The 25496-nt window shown below is 41.4% G+C and overlaps 1 protein-coding gene across 1 annotated transcript in view; it reads left to right on the top strand.

Moving 5' to 3' along the window:
- The first annotated feature begins 8284 nt into the window (after positions 1–8284).
- LOC104486627 (visual pigment-like receptor peropsin) overlaps positions 8285–25496 on the top strand; it is a 30798-nt gene continuing 13586 nt past the window's right edge. The window contains exons 1-2 of the mRNA XM_010129362.2: positions 8285–8405; positions 17244–17449. Of these exons, the coding sequence (XP_010127664.2) occupies positions 8285–8405; positions 17244–17449 (327 nt within the window). The remainder of the gene's footprint in view (positions 8406–17243; positions 17450–25496) is intronic.

Here is a 25496-nt window from a genome sequence, read left to right as displayed (position 1 = left end):
TGCCTGCACAGAGTCTCATACAAACACATTAAGATAAAAGTCCGGGTTGTTTTGCTAGTTTGGATGTTGGAGCTGAGAATGCAAAGCAAAAGCATCATCAAAAAGGAAACCCACACTTTTTTCAAAGTGGTCAGAATCAATCTGTGCGTAATTTGACGTAGGACAAGAACAGATGGAGGTAAGTAGGAGGTTTGTTCTATAATTTTGATATGAATAAATAAAACTTCACTGAAGCCAATGCAGCTTTATCCAGCTACTGCCTGACCAGTGTAACCTGTAGCCCTATAAATACAGTTATTGCTATTGCCACCGGCTATGTACTAGCATTGCAATATCAAAGCATGTCAGGCTTGCTTTGCCTCACGTTGCCTTGGCCTGCCTGGAACTTTATTTTAGCTGGCTTAGCTGTGACAGCAATTTTTTTTTAACTGTCAGGTGACTATTTCCTGATTTATTTTGCTCAGTTTTTATAATCATGGGATATAATCACAATTTTTGTACAGCCAGGAGTAGCAAGTAATTATTCTTTGTAGAATGAAGTATTTATGACACCATCTTAATGTTGCAATGTAGGAAAATACAGACCTGACCTGACAGTGGAGAGGAGAGGAGTGCAGATGTGGGAGGATAGGAGAAGAGAGCACAGGATGGCAGTTCAGCGCTATGAACAGCTCAGCAGCAAACAGTTAAACGTAAACCCGGGAGCAGGGCAAAACCGGCTCACAGGCAGCAGAGAAAATAGACAAGATGTATAAAACATAAACATATGTGACATAGTTTTTGTATAGGACATTCAGACATAATATGGAGTTGCAGGCCAAATAACAAGAGCAAGGTGTAAAGCACGAAAGAAAATGCACAAAAATAGCCTGAAGTGGACCTTAGAAAGAGAAAGAAATCAGCAGCTTCAACATCGTGCTTCTCCTGGCAAAGAAGAGGGTCAAACCTCTACCACCACCATCCTCCTTCTCCCAGCAAAAACCGAAGAAAACTGATGACTCTGTAACCCTTCTCTTCCCCGACTGAAGCCAACAACCTGAAGACTTCAATAGAAAGAGTGGAAATGTAACACCAGGGAGAAGGGTAAATGCTAGGAAATGTGTGTTTTATTGAACTATTATTGAGACTTTTTCCCATGTTAGTATTCTTTATTTCTTTTCTTCTGCCATAAATGAAATACATTTTGAGATGCTGTACTTATTTTTCCCCTTTTTTTTTCTGTATAATTCCCTAAGTTGCCAAATTTTCTACTGCTTGCTTAATTCCTAAAAAGCAACTTTAAGATTCTCCTGACATTCAAGTCCTGCTAATACCTGAAATGCTGGAGGTTTTCTTCTGCCTTTTCTGCAGAGAGTGATTTCTTCACATGAGTCAAAGTGACAATTCATTAGGCGCACCTCCCTGTTACAGCATACTTCAGGGTTTGGTAAGCAGAAAAAAACCCAGTACATTCTGCCTTTTTGAACCAACACCTAATGAATTAATTTCACTTCCTCAAAAAAAAAAAAAAAACAAAAAACCAAACTTGTTCACAATAATTTATAATAGACTGTCATTTACTATTAGCAACCAGCAAGCATGTTCTCTATTGAACGTACCTGACTGTGAAGGGTAGCTTGGGTTTTGATCCTGCTTGTAAGTGGTATCATCTTCTTTAGTTTTCATGGCTCACAATATTTACAATGTCCATAAATTCTGTGTGAGATTGCAGGCGTATGATATAATGCAAGCCCATGTTTGGGGAAAAATGATACCCTAGCTGGGCTCCCCTCTCAACTGGAGCACTGAAGTGCTGCTGCAACACAGATAGTAGAAGTGCCCAGGGACAGGACACCAAGTCAGCCACTGCTTTCAAGTAGGTTTGTCTAAACCTGCTACTATAATGGGCTTGCCAAGGATGGCTGGAAGGCTTTTAAAGCCAGAAAACCAAGTTTTGTAGAGCAGGAACTTCAAAAACTCTTTTTTAATAGAAAAAAAATATCGGAGCAACTCATGAAGACAAGTTGGAAATAAAAGTACTCAAATCTTCAACTCTCACATGCTACAGAGAAGCTCCGGCCTTTCAGCCAAATTCCCACTCTTTCTCAGGGTTGCGAAGAGTTCCTGGTCCCCTCTCTTCCTTAGGAAAATCTTTCTGTCATCTCAGAAGCCGGGCTTTCTGCTCTTCACTGTGGTCTCTTGTGAACAGATTCAGCTGGCCAGAGGGTTGTATTTTTCTTTAGCATCACTGAACTTACTCAGTTAGAGTAGGGAGTTCAGCTGAGAACAGGGAGTTTAAATAATACAAAAGCCTCAGCCCCCAAATCTGCACAAGCCAGTTTTCCCTTCTCCTGAACCATCTTTCAATATGAACGTAGCATATATTTGCAGCTGCAAGATAATCTGTTTTCATCAATCTAAACACAGTGTTCCCTGAGAAATGGTTAATTTCAAACTGTATATTGCAGTAATAAGCGCTAACCAAGCATTTTTTCTGACAGGTAATTTTCTAGATCTGTCACAAACTACAGAGCACAATTCCTCAGAGAAACATTAGCTTTCAAGATTGATGAGAATAAGAGTAAAGTATGAAGCAGTGTAGGTTAAACTCTATTAGAATCATGGCAGAAGCATGGAGTTTACAATATATTAATTATATGATGTAATCATTTTCTTAACTGAATTTGGCAAGTAATCTAACACAGGAGCTGAAGTGTGGTTTGGACATTTGAGTAGAGTATGCATCAAGTGCACTTGTTTTCATGCTAAAATGTCACAGTAAGGGAACTGTCTAGGGTTAAATGGTTTGAAACAAATGGTCAAGCATGTTTCATATAATGATCACTCTTAAATTTAAATATTTCAGATATGTTTTTTTCTTCTATAAAGTTGGAGGTCACTATGTTACCACCAACTGAACCTCAGCAACGAAAGAGCAGATTCAGCTCTGCTTTCTTACAGGTAAGCCGTTCCAAGTGGCACGCAGCTAGCACCGTCACTCCCATTCACCCATTGACATGTTTTAAACATCACTGACCTGATCTGTTTATAGGAATTTTTTTCTTTTAATTCAGTGGGTGTTAGAAAAGACCCTGTGCAAATCATGTCAACAAGTGTGTTTTCTTGGAAGTGCTGAACAAATACATTATCTGATTTTGGAAAAATCACATTACTGATATGAAATGCATTTTCTGGCTACCTCAATGAAATCCCTAGTTGTCACTGATCATTGCGTGATTATTTTTGCAAGACTAGGTGATGTCTTTTTGGATACTGACAGTTTTTTTATTTTATAGTGAATATTATGATGAAAAATGTGAAGAGGAAATTAAAATAATCTTTTAAAAAATTCTATGTAGAGATGTTCCTACTAATATTCTATTGGATTTGCTTTGGAATACCCTTATTTCTGTAAAATTTCACAAAATTTTATGCCTTCCAGAGACAAAAGTGTATTTTTATTCCACAGAACCGATTTCTATCTGCTTGTGGTTTATTTTAACCCATCCCTTCTGCATATTTTTCCTTTTGCCTCCTGCTGCTTTTGTCCCTTTCTTTAATCCATGTGTAACAGGTATCACGCAAAAATAGCGCTGAGAGAAGTTACGCTTGCTGACAAAATCCTTCCTTTAGCAACCCTCTAATTCTCAGTGCTTCTCAGGAAAAACAGGTGCTTGTTAGAAACATATATCATATGTTTCCTGTCAAACAAGAATTTCAATTCTTGTGATTTTTTTTTTTTTTTTTTTTATTACAATGTACTGGAAACAGTCAGTAAACTGCACTCTGATGTAACTAGCCTGAGTCTCTCAGCCCGGTGATGCTGCTGTGATACTTGCCTTATTATCCTGGTATATATGTCACTTTGAAAACGTTTAGAGAGGTGGATAGGGATTAAAAGGCTGTTAACATTTTTAGCAGCCCAAATAGGGTCTACCTGCTGGCTTACATCCGCTCTAAATTGGCTTTGTCTGCTGCCTCAGAGACCATTGGTTGGTTCAGAGGGTCCATAAAATGGGCTTTATTAACCTGTCGTGTCATAACCCGGTCACTTCATCACTCACTTTAGTCAGATATCTTGAGGTATTGGTGGTTTCAGAGGATTTCTTCCTTTATTAACCTTCCAGTAACAGCTGGGTTAGACCCTCAAGTGCAGCCATGAGTATTAATTTCTCATATTCTTTTACACATAGCATAGAAGTTTCAGCTTCTGTTAAACTTGAAAATGTGGCTTACTGATAGTCTTAAAATCCAAACTCTGCTTCTACTTGCATCGGTAAGGTCATTTGATTTCAGGTGGCGGGATGGGGTGCTGGCTTGACCCTAGTCTGCTCATGCCAGTTGTGTACTCCCTTCCTTGGAGATCTGGGGAGAGCAGATGGCAGGAGGAGTGACATGTACCGCTCAGACAGACATCGCTGCGCCGGACAGGGCTCTCTCCTCCTGCTCCCAGACCCACGCGTCAGCTGTGCCATAGGTGCGTGCCTGCTCCCCGGCCGACTGGGCAGGGGGTGGGTGAGATCCTCATCTGCTGAGAGAAAGCCCTTACGGCTGGGTCTCTGGTACCGCCACAGCCTCTCATCCTGCAGCTGACAGGAGAGGGGTCGCATGGCTCTGCTGTACCTGGCAGGCAGCTCATGGCAGGGAAAGACACGCATGTAAGAGATTTGGGCGAGCAGAGGGAGCGTATAGCAGGAGCCACGGCACCAGTCTCCCACGGCGTGTTTGCATTTCTTATGTCCCTTCTGTGGAGCCAGCCTGTAGCTCCTAGGTATTTAGGGAAGGGGCACTTCAGGGTCCTTTCATGTCCAAATCAACTCTTTTTTTCACATGCCTTCCCACAGTCATAGCTATGTCGAACACAATAATTTCTCCATACCACCACAGTATTTTAGTTTTCTTCTCCTTTTTACAGAACTGCCCGTGGCGTATACTGCTCTAATCTTTTCAAAGCACTTTGCAAAGATAGTAGAGGCGCTCAGGGATAATCTCTGTGAGGTCAGTAAATTAGTCACCACTGAAGCAGTGAGAGACATGAAACGAGGTGACTGTATTCTGCAGAGGGAGCTGCCTTCTCGTTCAGCAGCGCGGTGACTTGCAGACACATGAAACAAACCACAGGAGTCTGCAGAGCCTCTGTCCTATATTGAAGGATGCCACCGGAGGGAGTAAGGAGAAAACTACAAACAGGCAAAGATATTAGTCACTTAGCATAATATATGAAGGTCAGGGGACAAAAAAATAATCAAAAGGGATGCTTGACTGTGGCAAACAGTTCACTCAGATTTTTTTTTTCCTCCTTGATACTAAAAGGCTTTTTTTTTTTTTCATCTCATTATTATTGCAAGGTGCAAGGCTTGGCAGAAGACTTTCTCATTGAAATGGAAAGTTGGAGTGTCCATGGAGCTGCAGTATTTATATGAAACCGAAGGAAACTCGCAGCTGGGACAAGTTAGGATTCAAGTTCAGGCTATCAAGGCAAACAATACGATTTACCTTCTATTGCAGCAAAAGGGAAATAGTGATTATTGTCACTTTATTACCTATTAAAATGCTTATGCCTAAAGAGGTCACATGTATGTAAATAATTCCTTGAATGGCTTACATGAAAAATACTCTTCACTTGTTGTCCATGTCCCTGTTTAATCAAAGTCACGGGCACTGGCATTTGTGCAACAACAGATGCCAAACTCAGACTTGGAACTCCAGGCCTGCACCAAACACCATGGAAAAACTGCTTGTGCGTAAAAGGGAGTATCTGGGAAGCGTACTGTGCCACCTCAGCACTGCCTGTGGTGTGGGAAATCAGCAGTCTCTACACTTGCTGTGAGCGTGGCTCCCTGCATGGTGGGACCAATACCCGGTTCCAGACACCAGGACCTGACTGCACAGCAGGAGCGACCTGCACTGGGCAAGCTGTGCCTCATTGCAGGAGAAAACTGACTGAGGAGCTGTTCTCTTCCCTCTCACAAGGCTGAGAGATCTCACCCAGAGGCCTTGGACTTGTCCCACAAGCAGGCCTTTGGGTGACCAGTTCATTCGCAACAAGAGAGTAGAGGGGGCATGGACCAGGCAGACTATTTTTGCCTAATGTGAAATATCATCCTTTTCCATGTCTTTCTCTTGGTAGGTGATGAAATACTCTCCAATGAAGACGTGAGTACCCATGGACAGAGGATTTGTGATGGGCTTTCTGCGGAGGACCTCTTCTTTGACCCAAGTTCCTTGTCCTGAAGAGTAGGTGACAAAGAGTAGGCTTTGTTGTGGGTGGTCTTGAGCACTTTTGGATGTCCCTGAGCACTGCCTTCAGGTACCCCCACCTCCATCTGAACAGCAATCCTCTTACAGACAGACAGACAACTAGCTAGAAACAGCTGCTGCAGCTCAACGTTGAAAAGCTGTGATTGTGCCCGTATTCCCTGAAAAAGCTGAAGCATGTCCAGGGCTTTGCTGGGCACCACAGGACACTTAAATGGCAACCTCAGAGAGCAGGACCATGGCATAGTAAAGGCCGCATGTGCCAGGCATGCTGGACAGCCTTGTGAGGGGTGATGCCCCAGGACTAGTGGTGGTGGTGGGAACATTGGGGGCAACCTGGGACTGTTGCAGGAGCATAGCAATGAAGGGCTTTGGCCTTCAGAGCACTGCTAGGGCCATTTTTATGGAGCAGCATAATCACCGAGCTGGTATTAATTACCAGGTCACACTGTCGCAGCATCTCTGAGCAGCGTGCTTCGGGAGGTTTGTCAGGGTTGAACTTCAGCTGTCTTTAGACAGACTTAGGAAAAGGTCTCTACAAAAGGTCAGCAGGAGGTGGGCTGTGGCTAATGGCTGGGAAAATCAGGCCACTTGGCTGATTAAATGGGATCTGCAGGAGTTGCCAGACCCATACTGCAGACTTCAGGTTGGAGAAAGAGAGAGCAGCACTCCAATGACCCGTAAGAGCAAGGTGTCTGGGGACGAGTCAAGCCTAGCACCCTCGCAAGGGACTGCAGTGAAGCGAGTGTGTGGGTCACTGTCCTCACCGTCAGCAGGAAGGTGAGAGACATACTGTCTTTCACCACACCGCAGCTATTCCTCCCTTCTCACTGTGAAGGATTGCTCTCCCCTTTTATTCTGGTCACATTGCCTTTCTTCTCCTCTCTCGTGGTGAGGCTGTCACAACACACACAGGGAAAGCTTGGGAGCAGGAATTAATCTGCCTCAGGGAAGACAAAACTAGGACATGGACAGGAGAGGTTCCCAGTGAGACGCCTTGGTTCCTTCAGCCGGGTGCCACCACTGGGGCTGATCTGCTGCCTGGGGTGGGAAGGGACAAGCCAGTCGGGGCACTGAGAGGGGCACAGGGATTTCAGTGCAGTAAGAATGTGTTGTTCGCCAGGAAAACTTTGCTGCTCCAGATGACTTAATGCAGACTCAAATTTTTGGATTATGACTACAGCCTGATTGGTAAGAGAGCCTATATCTGGAATATAATCATTGATATTTCAGTAAAGACTAAAAATACTCCAAACTGAGTCATTTAAATCACATGTAGCATGTCTTCTCAAAAAGGTGACATTTCATTTCTCAACAGTGTGGGAAAATCCGACTGTACTTGGCGTGTACAAGACTGGTGGATGCTTAGCACCATAAAAATGTGATTCAAAGGACTTAAGATAATTTCCAGTACAGGTTGAAAAAAAAAAAAAAACCCTTCTTTTTCAATTAGCAACTGTCTTGCTTGTAAAGTAACTCTATGACCAATTTATTCTACTATGTATCAGTCACATTCTCAGGTGGCGACACCTCATCGTTGTTTTTTACTGTGCCTTTTTTTTTTCTTTAAATCTATATGAGATTTTGCCTCAATTTCAACTGAAACACTACTGGTCTTCAGTGAAAGCAAAAAGACAAAAGTACTGCTATTCTAGCAACATAGCAATATCCACTATGTTTGTGGGTGTGCCTGTGAGCCTGTAGGTTATGTGGTGTCACTCTATTTTAAAGTGAGTCCTCTTTTTGTCAGATACATGCTCTTCGTTAAAGATTTCTGCATGTAGCAGTAATGAGGATATGAGGAAATCTGCTGTCTTGGGCTGGCAGCAGATTCACAGGCTGTATTAATAGATAGGATTAGTGAAGAAGAACAGGTCAGAAGGCTGCAAAGCTCCTGTCCCTTGAGATTTCCTTCTTTGGATCATTAGTCTCATTGAAGGGCTCCCTCAAATACAGGGAGCAGAAACAGAGGAAAAGGCTGGAACCATTTATTTTGCCAGGACGTACTGGGGAAAGGGCAATTTCTGGGTCATAAGTTCTGCTGAAAATGTCTGTCCAGTTTTCTTCGCAGGCACCCTGGAGGAACAACAACATCAGTTTTCTGAGCAGAGAGGCAGCTGTAACAGAGCAAGGAGAGACTATCATAGGTTTCTATCTACTGGCTTTAGGTATGTACCGGGCTTGGATGTGAAAGGAAGCTCCCAAGTAGAGTTTGGTATAAAGTTTAAAAAGTGATTCATTTGGGTTTCATTCCCTAATGGAGCAGGATGTTAGAAAATGCAACTTTGTTCTTCAGCTATTACAAGATCAAAGAGGTAAAGCTTTCTTTTGTAAAAATATATTAATAATCATTGCAGAAATCATGAGGAAAAACATTGCTCAAGCTTGTAAACTTTTAACTAGTCTTCACTAATCTTAATATATGGGAAGATTAAAAAAATGCCTTATCAGAAGTACATGATAATTATATGTCATCTTATGTCTCTGTAGCACTGAATTAATGTTCTGTGGTTTCCAGAGTTTTGACTGCTGATGGTCAGTTGGTATCCTATAACTGCCTCCTGCAGAGACAGAAAATGGTTCTATAGTTTTAAACTGTTTAAAAAACTTTTTCATTTGTACTGCTGTAGCTTTAAATGTTTGATGCACATAGAAATAAACATCTTCAAACAGGTTCTATGAAAGAGCTAAGTACTAGAACACTGTCTTGTGTTAGCAGTCACAATACTGTGTGCTTATTTTGGTTCTGCTGCAAGACAGCTATTGTGTACTAAGGATTTGAAAATGGCACCCAATATGACCTCACTTTGATCCCAGCGCAATTTTGCTTTGTTTGTTTAAATATTGACTATCTGGGGCATATTCATTGCAGGATACAAGAAATCTTTAGAAATTTCAAAGAATGCAGGTGTGCTGGGTAGTCAAAGTTTCCAACCATAAAACCTCACAGGAAAATACAAGAAAGCATAACTTTTATTAAATGTGTTCTTCTAAACAGCATATACAAAAATATTTCTGTTTTTAAACGATTGATCAAAACAGATTTTTTCTCTTTCTAAGCTTATTACATAATGCAAGTAGCTTACTAGCCCTCAGCTTATGCTTGAGAAAGGTCTGTGGAAGTTACAGTGTAAAATGCCAAGTATTTTGGTATGTTTAAGTGAGACTTTCTTTTTTTACTTGTAGGAACTAGAGAGAAAAAAGTTGTGCTTAGAATAAAAACAGCGATTCTAGTAGAAAAAAAAATGTGTGGCTTGTATCTTAGGAGACTTAATTAGAAGAGTGACCATAAGATAAATTAGAGTTGTTCCAATTTATCCCCAATCTGTTCACATCTGCGTATCCGTTCATGAATGGCTGGGAAATGGCTGCACCATCAGCTAATGAATTAATCAGTTGCACTTAAGACTAGAAAGAACATCTTAGGTCAGCAAGGCCAGTCCCCTGCTGTGACAATATATAATCTCATTTATGAAGCTATCATGCTCCCTCATGTAACCAGCTAGGGGTATTTTTTTGTGTTGCTACCGCTCTTCCAATTGACAGCCTGTTCCTAATTTTCTTTCTCTGTTGGGTAGCAGACTTCCCCTAAATTCCTAACTAAAGTGATCATACCAATTTTATACTCTTTTAATCACTCTTTTTAATTGAAATAATTGTTTTGCCTGCCACTCTGTGTTCCCGAGGGAACAATCATACTCTGTGGTCAACCTTTGTATTCCTATATTAAGCAAGTGAGGGATTTCTTTTTATTTGGTTGATTTGAGGGGTTTTATTATTGCTATTATTTATTTCTCTCCTGTCATAATATTCTTCCCTCTGTCGTCGCAGCATATCATCCTAGCAGCCTTTTATGCTATCTTTTCCAACCTGGACTCTTTCTTTCTTTCTTTCTTTCTTTCTTTTTTTTTTTTTTTTTTAACTTATACCCAGCACTGAATTCAGCATCCAAGCAAGGTCTTACCATCGCCATTCACATTAACATCTACAGTTCCCCAGCTCTACTGACCCCTCCTGGTGTTCCCTCTGCATCACACTGGTAGTTCAAACAGCTTCTATCAATTGACCAACAGACGTTTCCTCTGCTGCTTCCTAATGGTGACCCCACATCTTCTAGCAAATACTTTTTAAACTCCTAGGTGCCTGAGCTGTTAGGTTGTATGTCTGTTGGTTTTTGATTGCTCCAGATCATTCTGCCAAGCCTACAAGTGCTTGGCGTGTTGTAACTGCTATTCTTGAAATTTACCTCTAGATTCAAAATTCGAGTTGCATTTCTTGCAGAGTATATGTAACTTGTAATAGCACTACTCCAGTTAAGTGTAGTGTAGATCTGGTTAAAATGTGATGGAGGCAGGTGTACCTTTTTGCAATAGGAACTTTTGGAAAAGATCTGCTAATAATCCATAAATCAGTAAAGTCCTCATGCCTTTTTCTCCTCAAAGGTCTACTGTCTCACTTCTGCAAGCGCCAACCATAACAATTTACAGCTATTAGTTTTATGTACACCAGTAACTGTCTGGGGAGCGGTGATGTGGCAGAACAAAGTACTCTGTTATGCATTCTCTTGCCCTTCTGGCAGCAGAGGACAAAGGGCAGTCCATGCGTTACCTTCCCGCACCTGCGTTTCTTTAGAGGTTTGGAGAGACAATCTGTGTTTGCAGGAATCCATGAGTATTTCCTTGCACAAAGTCCTGAAGATGTTAATATTTCATTCTTTTGGGTTTTTGATGCCTTGGAAAACAATTTCAGTGATTACACTTCTCTAACTGCTGCATGTTTTCTTCTCTTTTGAATCTGAGTATGCCAGTGTAGCTTTTTGCAAATTCTGATATATATTTTTAACACTAAAGGGATGTATGTGATTGATGTTAGCACTTACCCAGAAGATGGGATTCCTCTGAATCTCTCCACTTTCACAGGATGAAGTCCAGAAAACTATCTTTGGCCAAGTCTTTCCACAGTCACACATCTTAACAGATGATGTGAATATTCAAGAACCATAATCTAACACCTTTTGCTGAGATGAGGCCTTTTTGCATGTCCCCTTCTGGAAATTCTCACATCACAGGTAGTATGGATGTCATATGTGATAGATAGGACACATATATGATACACCAGCCAGGCTGTCAGATCCAAATACAGAATACTGTATGGAGACCTGAGCTCACAGCTCGTGCTGGCATAGGTATCGCACACTAACGTCACAAGCAAACCCAAACCAGCATTAAAATGTAAATTTGCAAATGCTGATGGATTTTTAGATCACTGCACTGCTGCTTGGCATCCAAGAAGCTTTAGCCTGGGGAACAGCAAACTGAGGGAAAAATACAATGCCGATCCCATAGCTGCGAGCCATCACAGCATGCTTAGAGGGACTGGCTGCAGGCAATAGCTGCGACTGCGTTCCCCTTTGTTTGGTCACCTGCTTCAGCATCTCCTTTCTGAAGGCAGCGCTCTGTTCCCATCCTTCCCTTCCATGAGCTCAAAACTGTCTTTGGCAGACAGGGGGGAACTTGTCCTGTTGCTAGCATCACATCTGGCCCTTTTTTCCCTTTGTCCTAAGTGGTACAGTACTGTCGAAAACCCTTTATATTTTAAATTATTAGGTGCAATTTAAAAGTACTGTCCACAGCTGCTAGCTAAGTCAACCTAGACCTCGGGGGACGAAAACGAAGTACTTTTTTCTCCATAATTATTAATTGGAATTCTTAAGTAAATTGTTCTTTTCTGCATTTATACTCAATTTGTTCTGTGCTCGTTTTCCATAGTTTCACAGTGAACTGGGACTGTTAGAGTGAATGTTTAGCATAAAAGGAAATTTTAAGTCATTCTGTGAGAATGTTTATCAGAGAACAAATTCTGACTTTTTGTGAGTGCTCGTATCAGAAAGGTGTGCTGAGAGCATCACCAACCCTGTCAGAAAACTGGAACAGACCACAAGACCCAAACACGCCTTTAAATGGCACATGTTTCCAAATAGTAACAGTAAACTGCTACTTGACAAGTGACAGAATGAGTGTTATTTTGGGATATTATTTGACAGATAAGTCTGAGAAGGTGGGAAGGGAAACAAGCTATTCACAAAATATCCATCCACAAAATGATCACATTTATTGAACAAATAATCTCTCCACACTTTGTCAAGTCTAAAACGTGATGACTCCTCTCCTTCCTGCCAAAACTGGCAGCATGCCCTGGATAGGATAGTGCGTATGTGTAGCTAGCAGCAAAGACTAAAAACAGAGCAGGGTCACTTCACAGTTGCAGTAGTTAATGACAGCTTTGCAAATTCTCTAGATTTTCTCAATGTTTTAAATAAAATTTTCTAGTCTGAAAAATCTTTCACGGCAAACCTTCAGACAGACATTTATGCCTGTGTATAGGTAGTTGAATCAGTAATTGACTTCATTCATGCCTGCTCTATATCTAGATGCTCAGTCCAATTTCTGTCCTAGAGATAAGGTTATTTGCTGAGGGAAAAGCGTGGCTTCTCTCGTGACACTGAGCCTTCACCTTTTGCTCTCATTTCTTGAATTCTTCCACTTAAAGCTTCCTGTGTATTTCAAACTGCAGATGGGCGAGTTCTAACACCCATTTTTCTAATTCATTCTTGTCAGATTTTACAAGTAAAGGCCATGCAGCACTGTCTAATAAGAACAAGTCTTAGTACAAAGCATAATAACCTGTCTTAGCTATCAGTTCCCTTGTACCAAATTTAACTCTGCAAAAGCATAAATTGAATGTTAACAAGGAAATCGCATGCAACCTCAGGTGTTTATTGCTTGTTCAAAGACCATCTCAGGTACATGAGAGAAAAACAGAGTATGTCTGGATACTCAGGCTTGAGTGATTTGGCAGACATTTTGTAAAATTATTGTGTTCCCTCTTAGCTATTCCTGAAGCTAAACAGTCTCACTGTTCTCAGTCACTTTCAACTTTCAATATCCTTAGTGACTCTTGCTGTTCACTTTTTCAGCACTTTCTTTGCACGGGCTGGCAGCCAGCACACTGATACAGGACTTTGTCGACAGGGTTTTGGTTCTTTACTACCACCAGCTTGCTTGGCAGCCATCCTGTGCCTCCCCCAGCAATCACAGGTAGCAGCACCAGCCTCCTTTGTGGAGCACTTTTGACATCTGTGGATTTAAATGCTCTATTAGGAGGTATCATCCTAGGGGAAGGATTACTACTGAATTGTATAAGGGCAATACATTTTAAATATTGCTGTCCATCCTATTCCTCCCACCTCCCAGTGTGGTACCAAGTACTTTTCTGTGGGTATCTGAGAAGTAAAGGTGACTCCTTAGCTGTTCAGTCTTTAGCATTTATCAACATTTGTTTAACCTGTTCTACTCTAATACTGCCATTCTCACAGCAGCTGCTCTCAGTCATGCCCTGTAAGTGATGTCATGTATGTATTTGGCCACTTCAATAGGGCCAGCATCTCTCTTTGATGAGCAACCCATATCAGACAGCGTTACAGCTCATGGGGGAAATGTGGTGGCTCTTCTCTGAACCTTATGTTGGGTAGTGCTCAATTTCTTCCTATCTGCTATTTTTTTTTTCTCTCAGCCAAATTTTGATCTCAGTTACCTTAGGATGCTGGGGTTGTATTTTGGTTTTGAAGTTGTTTTTTTGGTTTTGGTTTTTGTTTTCATATACTCTTGTGGGTGAATATTACTGGTAGCTTATAAAAAATGAAACTAGTTTCCTCGGTTGTTTCTTTTCTATCCTCTGTTTTATTGAGATGTCCCCTGGTGACACCAACGCCTTACAGCACTTCGAAGTCCAGAGGTTTCTTTCTGGGCTCTTCATCTGCCTGTGACCTACCTTGAGGGATATACAGCCTGCAGAGCAGTTGAGGAGATCCTCACCCTCACTGAGAGTGTCAGAGCTACTGCTGTCCTTCCTCCGCAGGGCATTTTCAACCTTTTTTTCCTATCATGCTGTCAGGAGTTGGGGCTGGTGGGAGAGGGGGCAAGGTTGTTTGATTTGAGATGTTCTTTTGGTTGGGGTTGGTTGGTTTTGGGGTTTAAAAAAACATAAAAACAAAAGTAACAACCAGTCAGTATAGTCAGCAACCCCAGACCAGCACATTTGTCTGATGGTGCAGAGATGCAGTGGCGCATAGTCACTGCCTCCAGTTGATTGCATTTTTATGAAACCACTGGTTTTATTACTGCACAATTTGCTGAGAATTGAGTTTCTCCAGTTTTTTAATCACAGTATTAATATGGGCTATTACCCAGACAGATCAGACATTTTAGGGACTGGATATGCCAGTGGAGGTTCTCCACCTGCTTTGGTCAAAAGGATTAGGCCTACCTGCAGGAGTCATACTTGCTCTGTAACTTCATCTCCCTCAATGCTTCTCTCATCCCCACTCTCAGTGTGTGAATGTAGTTTCAAAAAATGATTAAAAATTCTGTGTCTCCATCACCTCCATCTAAAATACCTATATTGTTTTTTTACGTGATGTTTTTCTCAGTTTCTTCATTAGGATATTTTAACTGAAAACTCCCTTACCCTCCAAGCTAGGGGGAATTTGCTCTGTATATTCCCAGGACGTGTAGGTTTATGACATTTTTAGGGTAGCCCTCCTAGCCATTGCGCTGTGTTGACAAAATGCTGCTATTTACAAAGGAGGTGCCATTTTATTTTGTCTGCCATTTTACCGCTATGTCTTCATATTGACAAGGAAAATATTTCCATATCTCCTCCCTTGAAAACTACCTTGCCTTGCAGAAGGTAGAGCTGACACACACAAACACCACAACTATCATGTTTGCATTGCAAACTATCCTGATGCATTCCCAAAGGCGTTCTCCTCAAGGGCCCCGCTGTGCCTGTTTATAATGCCTAGGCTCAGACAAAAGTCAGAAACAATTCCTGACTTAAAGTGCATGCAGCTGCTGGAATCAAGACTTGATTAAGAAACATTGTCACCTAGTGGCCAGAATAAGATGTATTTATTATTATTGATCTTATCCTTCTACAATGAGATAGATATATTTTTATATATATATATATCTGTATCTCAGTGTATCATTGCACCAGTGACTATTTCTGGTTAATACCATATGCCGACACGTCAGCTTTTCCCAGTTCAAAAGCGCTTTAGTAAACCATGTACGTTTGCTAAGCAAGCCAGAGCAGCAGCAGCTTGGCAGTTTTGCAAAAAGAAGTTACTAAAAGGAAATTGCTCTACAGAAAAAAAAAAAAAAGCAGTTCATAGTGCTGTACAGATCATCAACAACCTCCTCCTCCTCTCCCACTCAGGCTACCTGGAGCACCTCACTGGGCAGTAAGTACCTAACCTCTCTGTTTGGAGAGCAAGCACCTTGCTTCTTGCCATTTCAGCTCATGATTCTCCCAGATGGCCTGGAGATTCAGAGGCAATTTCCTCCCAAGCCCCTGCTTTTGAGGTGCAGCCTTTCTAGCTGAGGTAGCCCAGCCAAGAAGCTCTGGGCTCCTGACATAGAATCATAGAATAGGGAACCCAAACATGTGGATTTGTTCATGCTTCCTGAAGGAAGGCAGCTGCCCTTTTGCTACAACATTAAACCTATCAATCAGCCATCTTTCATCTCACAAACTCTTTTGAATGTACAGTGAAGCTGTGCAATGCCGTCATGTCACAGCCCTCTTCAGTGCATATATTGGCCTCTTGCTGTGTCAGTACGCAGCACCCTACTCTGGGATATCTACTGCTTGTGGCTACGGATCAAGACTCTTCTCCCTCACCTGGTAGCTAATGTTGTACCCTGGCATCAGCTATGGGGAACAAAACCACTAGCTGCTGGGTTCCCAGACCTGTGCCAGGCTGCAGGCATTCGAAAGAGGTGATGTTTTGCTCCACACTGCCAAGGTGAAGTGAGGCCACCTACACTGGCAATGGCAGAGCTGGTTTTGGGGGTGGAAACGTGAGGTGACAGGGAGCCAGCTGCTGCCCCACCTTCTTGCTGAGCCCCACTTCAGCAGGCACCCTGGAGCCATCCCCTCCACTAGCTTAAGCCCTGTTTTCAACACTGAGCTTGATGCTTAGGAATCAACGTTTCATTAAAAGCCATTTGTTTCTATACATCCCTTCCAACACAAACTACTCTATGATTCTGTGATTCTACATTTACATCATTTCAGAAAGTGGGATGCAAACTACCAAGGTCTTACACCGATGAGTGGAGCAATAGCCAGGCACATCTGGGAACTCTAGGTCTCCCCAACTGAATAAAGTGTCTGCCTTTCACCGGATTTACACTCATGTCCCTTGCATTTTCCTTACGTAACTGGACTTGTACAAGCCAGGCACCGCTGTCTTCAAAAATAAATTCTAGAATACTTTAAAGCTTCTGAATGGCCTGTTATAAGTCTTCTCTTCATATATATTAACAGATGTATTACTGAAAAATATTCCCAGCTGGGACAGACTTTGCTGCAAGGAGATCCTAGACTATTCTAAGAGAAGAAACTTAATTGTATTAGCTGGAAAAGACAGCTCTTTGAGAGAGAGATAACTGGTAAAGTGGCTCTCTGGCTATGTGCATGAAATTTTGGTATCCGTTACAGTATGCAATGTATCTAAACAGCTGCAGCTTTCGGCAGATTTCTTGTAGTCTCTGCTTCACTCAATCGATCTTTCCTCCTTCCTTTATTCTCCAGGAGTTCCATTTCATGAGTTTTATCTGTCCTTCCTGGGAGGAAAAAAAAAACCAAACCTCAAACAAACTTCTCCAATCCTTTAAATTGTGGATCTTCAACAAATGCAGCAGCAGCTCTTCATATTTATTCTGTTTTATTACCAGAGTTATTCACTTATTTCTGCTTCTGAAATGTACCCAGCTACTTCAAAAGGCTTCATGCATAGGTTTTCCAATGGATAAACTAATTTAATTTGTTTCTAGTGGAACAAATGAGTAATTTTAGAAGAGAGATCACACATTTACACACTGAACTGATTCTTGCTTTATTTGCTTTTTGATTTCATGGAGTTTAATTTTTTTTACCAGGTTGGCTGTCTTGGTTTGGAAACAGCATTGTGATTTTTGTTCTGTATAAACAAAGACATCTTCTGCAGCCCACTGACTACCTCACATTTAACTTGGCGGTATCGGATGCTAGTATCTCCGTGTTTGGTTATTCACGGGGGATCATTGAAATCTTCAATGTCTTCAGAGATGATGGATTCATTATCACATCAATATGGACTTGCCAGGTAAGGCTGGATTACTTAATTAGACAAAATAAGTGGAGCTATTTCTGTGTAAATGCTGTATATAAATAACCAGGCAGGGCCAAAAGAGTGAAAAGAAATACTGACTGACCTTCCAAAAGGACAGTGTTCTCATCTTTTGTTACCCTCATAAATCTATGTGTTTGATCAGGTTTCGATCAATTTTCAGTGATTTTTTTCCTAAGCCTATCAAAGATAGAGTTTCTACTAGTTTGATTTTTTTTTACTTCATGTCATAGCTCCCATTCCTGTTGGAAAGCTAAAGGTGTAGCCGGTGCTTGTCTTCAGCTGCCATGAAATCAACCTGGTTGTTGGCACTTAAATATTAGACTTAAAGAAATGTAGACTCCTATTTGACAAGGCATGTAGAGCAAAGCCTCCACATAGCACTTAGGTATACCTGTGTATTTTAGATGCAACTACTCGTACTAAACCAGTTGTTACCCTTCAGTCTTAGCCCTAAATTCATTGTTTGTCTGGGGCCTGTGGTAGGATGAGTGACTCAACTTTATGGCACAGTCATCCATGAATGTGGAGGCAGCTTTTTGCTGGAGAACTTGGAAAATGTTATTATTGCTAATTCTGAAACACATCTGCGTAGACAGACTATAAATACATCCCATGGATAGATAGGCATAAGCCTGGTTCCGTGGTGCTTTCAGAAACATCTGTGAGAAAGATTATACTTAGTGTGAGTGCCTGTTTCACAAGGGAACAAAAAATGTGAAAATGACATGATTGCCTACGGCAAGGTGTAAGTAAGATAATGATGAAGGAAAAGGGAGAAAGAAATAATCCTCTTTTCTTGTTTTGGTTTGGTTTGGTTTTTGTGGTTTTGGTGGTTTGGAGGTTTTTTTTTTAAAGATGAACTTGAACTATTGTATAACATAGATAAAAGCATTTTTGCAGCTCATGTCACCTCCCTTTCAACACAAAGGCTTAGTTTACCCGGAGAGGAAGACTTCCCACAGAAGACTCTGGTTAACCCAGGAGCTGTAGCTTGATCTAAAAAATGTTTATTTTCTTGCTCAAAATGTATGTCTATAGAAATTTGAAAAGGATTTATCAAAATGAAGCTAGTTATTTCCTCAGTAAAATCTAATATGAAAACCTACAATTGCAATCTAAGGTCTGTTGAGGAGAAGCTTCCAGGACACTTCTTTATTTTTTTTTTTTAAATTAATGGAAACCTTTGAATTCATCAGATAAACAAAGCCGTACCTGCAAACTGTAAAATTCATGCCCACTCTCAGAATCAAATACACTCATATTTTGCCCTGTGTTCCAAAAAGAGTTGGAGCTATGATTAAGAAAGGAAAAGTCAAATCTGGATCTCCATGTTGAGTTCCAGCTTTGTTACAGACTTCCTATGTAAGACAGGGTGAGGCATTCAGTGTGAAACCCTGGACCAAGATCTGGGGCGTAAGTTAACATTTACAACCCAGCTGGTTGAAAGAGGTAACTTTAAATGACCCTTCTACCTCCCCCAATCCAAGCTCTTCCAGCGGCTGAGAAGAGCCTAACATTTTTTGTATAATTTAGAGCCCCATCTGTGCTATGACTCCTTTCTGGGGCTGTGAAAAACAACACACGCAGGAGTCGACACGACATGGCACGCTGCGTCCATACCTCTTGTGTTGCATGGGAGTCTTCTGTCAGCAGCCTTACAGCTCTATTCCATGATGCTTCTGCCTAGGAGTCCCTCTTTGGCTGACTTCAAGCTATTTAGAGTCTCGTTATAATGATCTGGCTTTTGGGTTTAGATGTAAAAAGACAGAGACGGAGGTGTCCTTGAACTCAATATGATGGAGATGCGCATAATCCTGCTGCGCTTGAACTGCCTCCACAAAGAGAGACGCTGTCCGTAACATTTTTGGGGTATCCAGATAGTTTGTTGGTTAGGGTGTGTTAAATAATTTTAATTTGATCTGGTTTCAAACAGCATTTGTTTTTAAAATATGGATATCAAGCAAAGCTGAAGTATTTTTTTAAAGTATTGGGATCCAATTTTGTTCAGGACAATAATACATTAGACTTTCTAAACACTCTGATTTGCAAAATATTAAAGTTTCTGCTTTGGTAATGCTCTGCAGGCTCTAAAAGTTAACATTTATCACTTCAAATAGGAACTGATACTGTATTAATACTAACTAAAAATTCATGGTAACCTGGAAAAGTCAATTTGTACTCTGAATGAATAGTTTGAAATTGTTGTGACTTGTGGAGTGGTTGAGCTGGTTGTGGCTTGTTCAATGAAAATCAGGATAAATTCAGCAGCAGGTAGGATTCCTGTTTCCATTAAGATTTTGTTCTGTTTTGAGGGTCTCAAAAATATGTTTAAACCCTGACATCCATCATCTTGATTATTAAGCTTGACAAAAAAAGAAAGCATGATGGAAAAGCAACTTACAGAAGTAGCATGGCCGTTTTTAAGAATATTGTGCAGAAATAGTGGGAAGCTTCTGTGCATAAAAAAGATGTGAACATTTCTGTGTACACATGGACAGCCAGCACCATGGTCATTCTAAAAATGTATTATGTTGAACAGCAGCAAGGTTTTGATTGCTTGGGTTTTGATATTTATAAAACATGATACACTGGTAGTCCAACCAGAATTGGGTCTCACATCTGGAATGCGAGCAGTGAAGAGCTCAGTGCCAGGAGGGTACAGCCCGTGCTCTTTGTCACAGCTCCCCAAAGTCAGTGTCTCCTGCCCCCCTCACCACACTCCAGGCCCTCTGCAAGCAGCTGGGATGACAGTTTAGACTGTTGTGCATATGAACACGGCTCTTTCCTCAGCACAGCCTGTGTGTTTTCCCTGCCTTGGTTCGTTTCACTGAGTCCAGAGGATGGCCTTACTTCGTTTTCTGTCATTGTCCGTTTCATTTGATCCGTCAGCTTCTGCTGTCAGGTATGCTTGGGGAAACTTTGTTTTCCGAAGCTAGCCTGTCATTTCTGTTTATGAAGCAATTTCATGAGCTCACCTCACCTAATCCCCCGAACTATTTTCCTTTCCTCTGACTCGGGCCTCCTCCTGTGCCCTCAGGTAATATTTTTCAAAATTAATGTTCACCATACTTGGTTGCCTCAGTTAGAGGGATTGGGGAGAAGACAGACAGATATGACTTCTCTTTCAAAACAGGCCAGTCTGTGCAAACTCTCCATAACAAAAGATTCATCTCCAGCTAGAAGGACCATCTCGTTGCCTACCTGCTGAGTGGGACAGATATGTGTGTTCCTATTCTCCTCCTCTGTATGGAAGGAAACACCACTATTCTTCCCCATGCCAAAGGTTGTTTTTGTTTTTGAAAGTCTAACAGAGCTCTCCTCAGGAATAAGGTTGCATGGTAGGTCTGTACCCAAACGCTGCCCCCACTGAATGCTCTGTACGGATACAGTTCTCCAAGGGTGGCTTTTGGACTCTGCTTTCACTTCTTGTTTATCCCTCCCTTGCTCTACCATTGTCTCTTAGTCCTGATCCGGTCAGAGGGAGGACAGTCAGTCTCTGGCACATTTTGGGTTTTTTTGCCTCTGGTAATATTATCAGTAGGTAAAGTAGTTCATGTAGTAAAGTTCATGTCAGGGAATGTAAGCCAGTGACCAAGAGCCATCTGTTCCCCCAGTGACTATGTTTCTAGAGAAAAGCTACCTCAGGATATATTTTTGTGCTTCCCATATGGTTTTTATTTGTATGTTTTGCTGAATTAGAAATTGCACTGAAACCTGTCAATAACATTGCGTGCAAATATTCTTACATGTAGGAAGTAGGGAAATGTTAGTTCTCTGCAGGTAAACACCACAGTTTCTTCTAAACCTTATTAATCAACCAATAGAAAGTTTTTCTTGTATCTGTTAATCATGTGGTGAATACAAAAGATATAGGCTCCAAGAAGCCTCTAACTACAGGGGAAAAATTGTAACCTATCTGATCCCCATAAGTACATTGCAGTCGTGTCAGAAACCAAGGATGGGCAGTGGGGTGCCTTAGAATTTGAAATCCTTCATAATTCTATACTTCTGGTACTTCAGCTAACTTTCCACTAATTCAATCTACTAATTTATTTCTTTTTTTTTTTTTTTTTTTTTTTGAGAATACGGTTTGGTTATTTTGTCATTAATTTCCTAAGTACTTAAAAATTTCACTACAAGAGTCAAGAAAATTGTCTGCTCTTATCATATGCTCACTCTGTTGGCATAAGCTTCTTCAAAAAAAAGTTACTTATTTCTGGCTGGTTCTTACATATAACACATATCTCAGCTGTGCACAACAGAGCACAACATAGCTATCTGCAGGTCAGGTACCATCACAGACATACCCCCTGCCACCGACTTGCTGACTGATGCTGTTATTGCAGATGCACTCACCTCACGATCAGTCTAGGTGTCCCTGGTCCATCTGGCCAGCCAGTTGCTGCCAGAGCATCCCCAGCAGATCCAGCTCTGCACAGAAACAGCCTCAGCAGAAACAAAAAGAAATACGTTAATCTTCAAGGTATTAGTGGACACCACAGTAGCCTGCCTGACAGGAGACAGTCACCTCTGTCCCTGCAGCCAGCCTTCGCCATCCCACCAAGGGCCAGCCTGGAAGGACCTGCCTTCACCCTCTTTTGCTGAAGCTGTTTTGTGTTGCGCAGAGTAGTAAAGCCATCGAGGGGAGCAGGAGAGAGAAAGAAATGACTGTCTCACCCTGCGGCTGGGTTTACTATATAGCAGTGAGGAAATCCAGTTTTGAATCCTGCATCGCTTAATGCTTTGATGCTTTATACAGCACTTCTGTGTTTCTGTCTGGTGTACCCTGGTTGGAAACAAATGGCAATGTAGTGAGCAGCAGTAAGTCCCACATTGCATGTGTGTGTTGTTTTATTCTGTTATCTCTAATCAATTTGTGCACGGTTTGCCTGGCAGCACCTGCATATGTGCATCTTGAAAGGGCATGGTGTGGCCAGGAAGTCCAAAATTTTCTAGAAGTGCCAGACTTAGTGCACACGCATTGAGGAGAACATGACCCATGGAAATGTCTAGGATTTCTTGCACTTTACCAGACTTTTCCAAATTGTGGTGATGTAGCTGATCAATTTGCCAACTGAAATCCCAGATAAACAGGGATTTCTAGGAAGGGCTAGATTAGATGTGCTGTAGCCCTCCTTTAACAATGCTTCTGTTGGACAAGGAGGGTTCCCCTCCTTCCAATGGGTGTCTGACCACTCACACAGGGAGTTTCTTTGTCTCTGGCCCCGGTATTTGTTTGCTCTAAGGACAGCGGAGCATCCCCATTCGATGAATAGTCCTGGTGTTTGCATCCCTAGGCAGGGGATGTGGATCTGAGCACCTCTGGATGGAAAAGTGAATCCAGCTCTCCCACACTCTCATGGGGCAAAAGAGAGAATGGATCAGCAATCCCTCTAATTTTCACTGCTTAATTTTTGAAAGGTCTTGCACAGTTAAAAAAGGATGTGCTTGTGAATACCAAGAAATTGCAATCTTTTGTGGCTTGGAGTAAGGCATCAAAAATCAAAAGGGAGGTGAATATGCCTCTCACTTTGTTCTGTTGGCTGCTGTAGGAGCCCTGTTTGCTCAACAGCTTTTGTCATGTCCAATCTAGGAGCCAAGCTCAGAGCCATGACCCTCCTTGTACCAGGCAAGCAACCAGAGCTTGCACCCCTTTTGTAGGGCGTGCCTCTTGCTAGCACTTTAGAAGTCCACCATTTTTGGTGTTATTAAATGTTTATAGGTCGAGTATTTCTTCTTTCTGTGAAGAAATAATGTCCATCTTTAGTAAAAATTACAGGTGGGGATCTGAAAGCCCAAAAGAAAAATTGCAGGAAGGAGGAGAAATTGTAGGAAATTCCGAGATCAGTAAGATGAAAATATATGGGCTCTTTTCAGAAGTTTTGAGGAGAGGACTTGTAGTCTTGAATAAATTCTTTTATACTTTATTGATGGCATTTGCTTTCTCAGAACATGCATTTATCTCTTTTCCTATACACAGATTGTAAAATATTGCTCAATCTTGTCTGAGGAGGAGATTAATACCTTCTTCTTTTAACAAAATGTTCTGTAGATTGTTTGATAAATCAAAAACCCTAAAGGCGTTTATGTTCTTTTATAAATAGCGTAGATTTGAAGGACATCGATTTCTGTCCATTTAATATAACTGGTAAAACCAACCAATTGTTGACTTAGCTAGACTATTGACTCTCTTGACTCAGTTTGTGATTTTATGTGTTAGTAAATACCAAGACAGTGTTTAGGTATTACTGTATGTGATATAGTATTCCCTCTCATTCTGGGTGAGATAAATGACCAGTGGTAGTTCAGCAATCAGTGTGACCAGGTAATAAAAGCAATGTCAGATGGAAAGGACCAAAATGAAACCTCACAAGCTTCCTTTCTCCTACCTTCCCAGTACTTGTGAGATTACTGAAGAAAACAGCAGACAGCATCACTGCTGCTCAGTATTCACATTGCTCCATCATCCATTCATTTTTTCCTTCACCAAATTATCCTGCTTTCGACTCACTCCATATGCAACAAGCACACTTTGCATATATGTCTCACCTGTACCTCTGCCTCTCATTGTACCCAACAGCCATCCATTGAAAGTACCCTACTCACCACAGAGCTCTCGCTCATGAAACCCAGACAAATCCACAAACTGTTCATCTTTACCCCTAGCAACATCCCTTGAGGTGGATAAAGGTTTGCTCCCATTCACCCTTCCTCCCAGCTACCAACAGGGAGATGTAGCAATGGTTGCTGTAACTCTCCTTGCCCACATCTGAGAGCACTTGAACATTCTTCTGTGTTTTCCCTCCTCTCTCTCCCTGTGGAGAGCAGTCTGTGCAGACACACCTCAAGTTTGCTAGTACTCACACGCAGTGGAGCCAGAGTGCATGCTGCAGCAGTACCTTTATCCTTAGCACGGCTTTCTGCAGCAGGCTAACTTTGACAGAGGTTTTCCATCCAAAGACTGAGCTAGCTCAGCCTTGCTTGGTGTAAAAAATCTTGCAATATCACCATATACCCCAGTGTCCAAGCACGTAGCTCTAAGATTGAGGCTGGGCCAGAAGAAACCATCTCTCTTTCTCAAATTGTAATAGTGCAGGAATGTCTGCTTAGTTGAAAAATGTTCAGCTATCTACCTAGAAGATGTTAAAATAAATTAAACCAAATGTAAAAAGAGAGTGAAAAATAGTTCTTGACTATCCTAGCACAGTACCGTGGTGTGATATTGCTGGGATTTTACTTTATATATAGCTTATCATTCCTGGCACTTCAGTAAGATGAAAATAACCCAAAGACAAATCACGGAACTGGCACTAAGAGCATTAACAGATAAAAGAGGTGTTAAAGGTCCTGATGAAAAGCTCTGTAACATTACCTCTGTATTCAGCTCACCTTAGCACACTGATTTATTGTAAAAGGTAGGATGTGGAGACTGATCTACAGAGCAAATTCAGGAAAAAAGGGTGCCCTTTACTTTGCCTGTGCTGTGCTACAAAAATCTTCCTCTTCCAGATATATTTTTCTGAATAAAAAAATAAAATCTCATATATGAACACTAGAATGTATTCTCCATTTCCTTGTGTAACTGAGATTTGGACACTGAAAAAGAAAAGTTGCAGAGATATTAGTTGTCTTAGTCTTCCCTATTTCTTTATTTCTGGTCTGCCTTGATGTAATCTGAAGAGTGTGCACACTGCAGTCAAAGAGGTAAAAGCAACTCCTGTGGACATCTGTGAGCTAAATTTTAATGAGAAAAATACTTCATCTGCAGGGAAGTGGGGAAAACTGCCTTTGCACAAACAGAATTGTTAGCAACATAGAAGATCATTTCAGCGTAACTAATGCGACTGCAGGGAAGTTATGCCATTTTTCATTAGCCATGAATTCTCCATCATTTTCCTGTAAATTAGTATTTCTGCAGCCAATTGGGACAAATTAGGGAAGTTATATATTTGGTACTTGAAAAATTATGAATGCTCAAACTATCTGTTTCCTTCTTTAGCAAGTCTGACGTAGCCACTCC

The sequence above is a fragment of the Chlamydotis macqueenii genome, chromosome 3 (assembly GCF_036417535.1).
Source record: "Chlamydotis macqueenii isolate bChlMac1 chromosome 3, bChlMac1.mat, whole genome shotgun sequence".
Lineage (NCBI taxonomy): Eukaryota > Metazoa > Chordata > Aves > Otidiformes > Otididae > Chlamydotis > Chlamydotis macqueenii.
The sequence above is the reverse complement of the archived record's forward strand: the minus strand, read 5'-3'. Positions and strand labels throughout refer to the sequence as shown.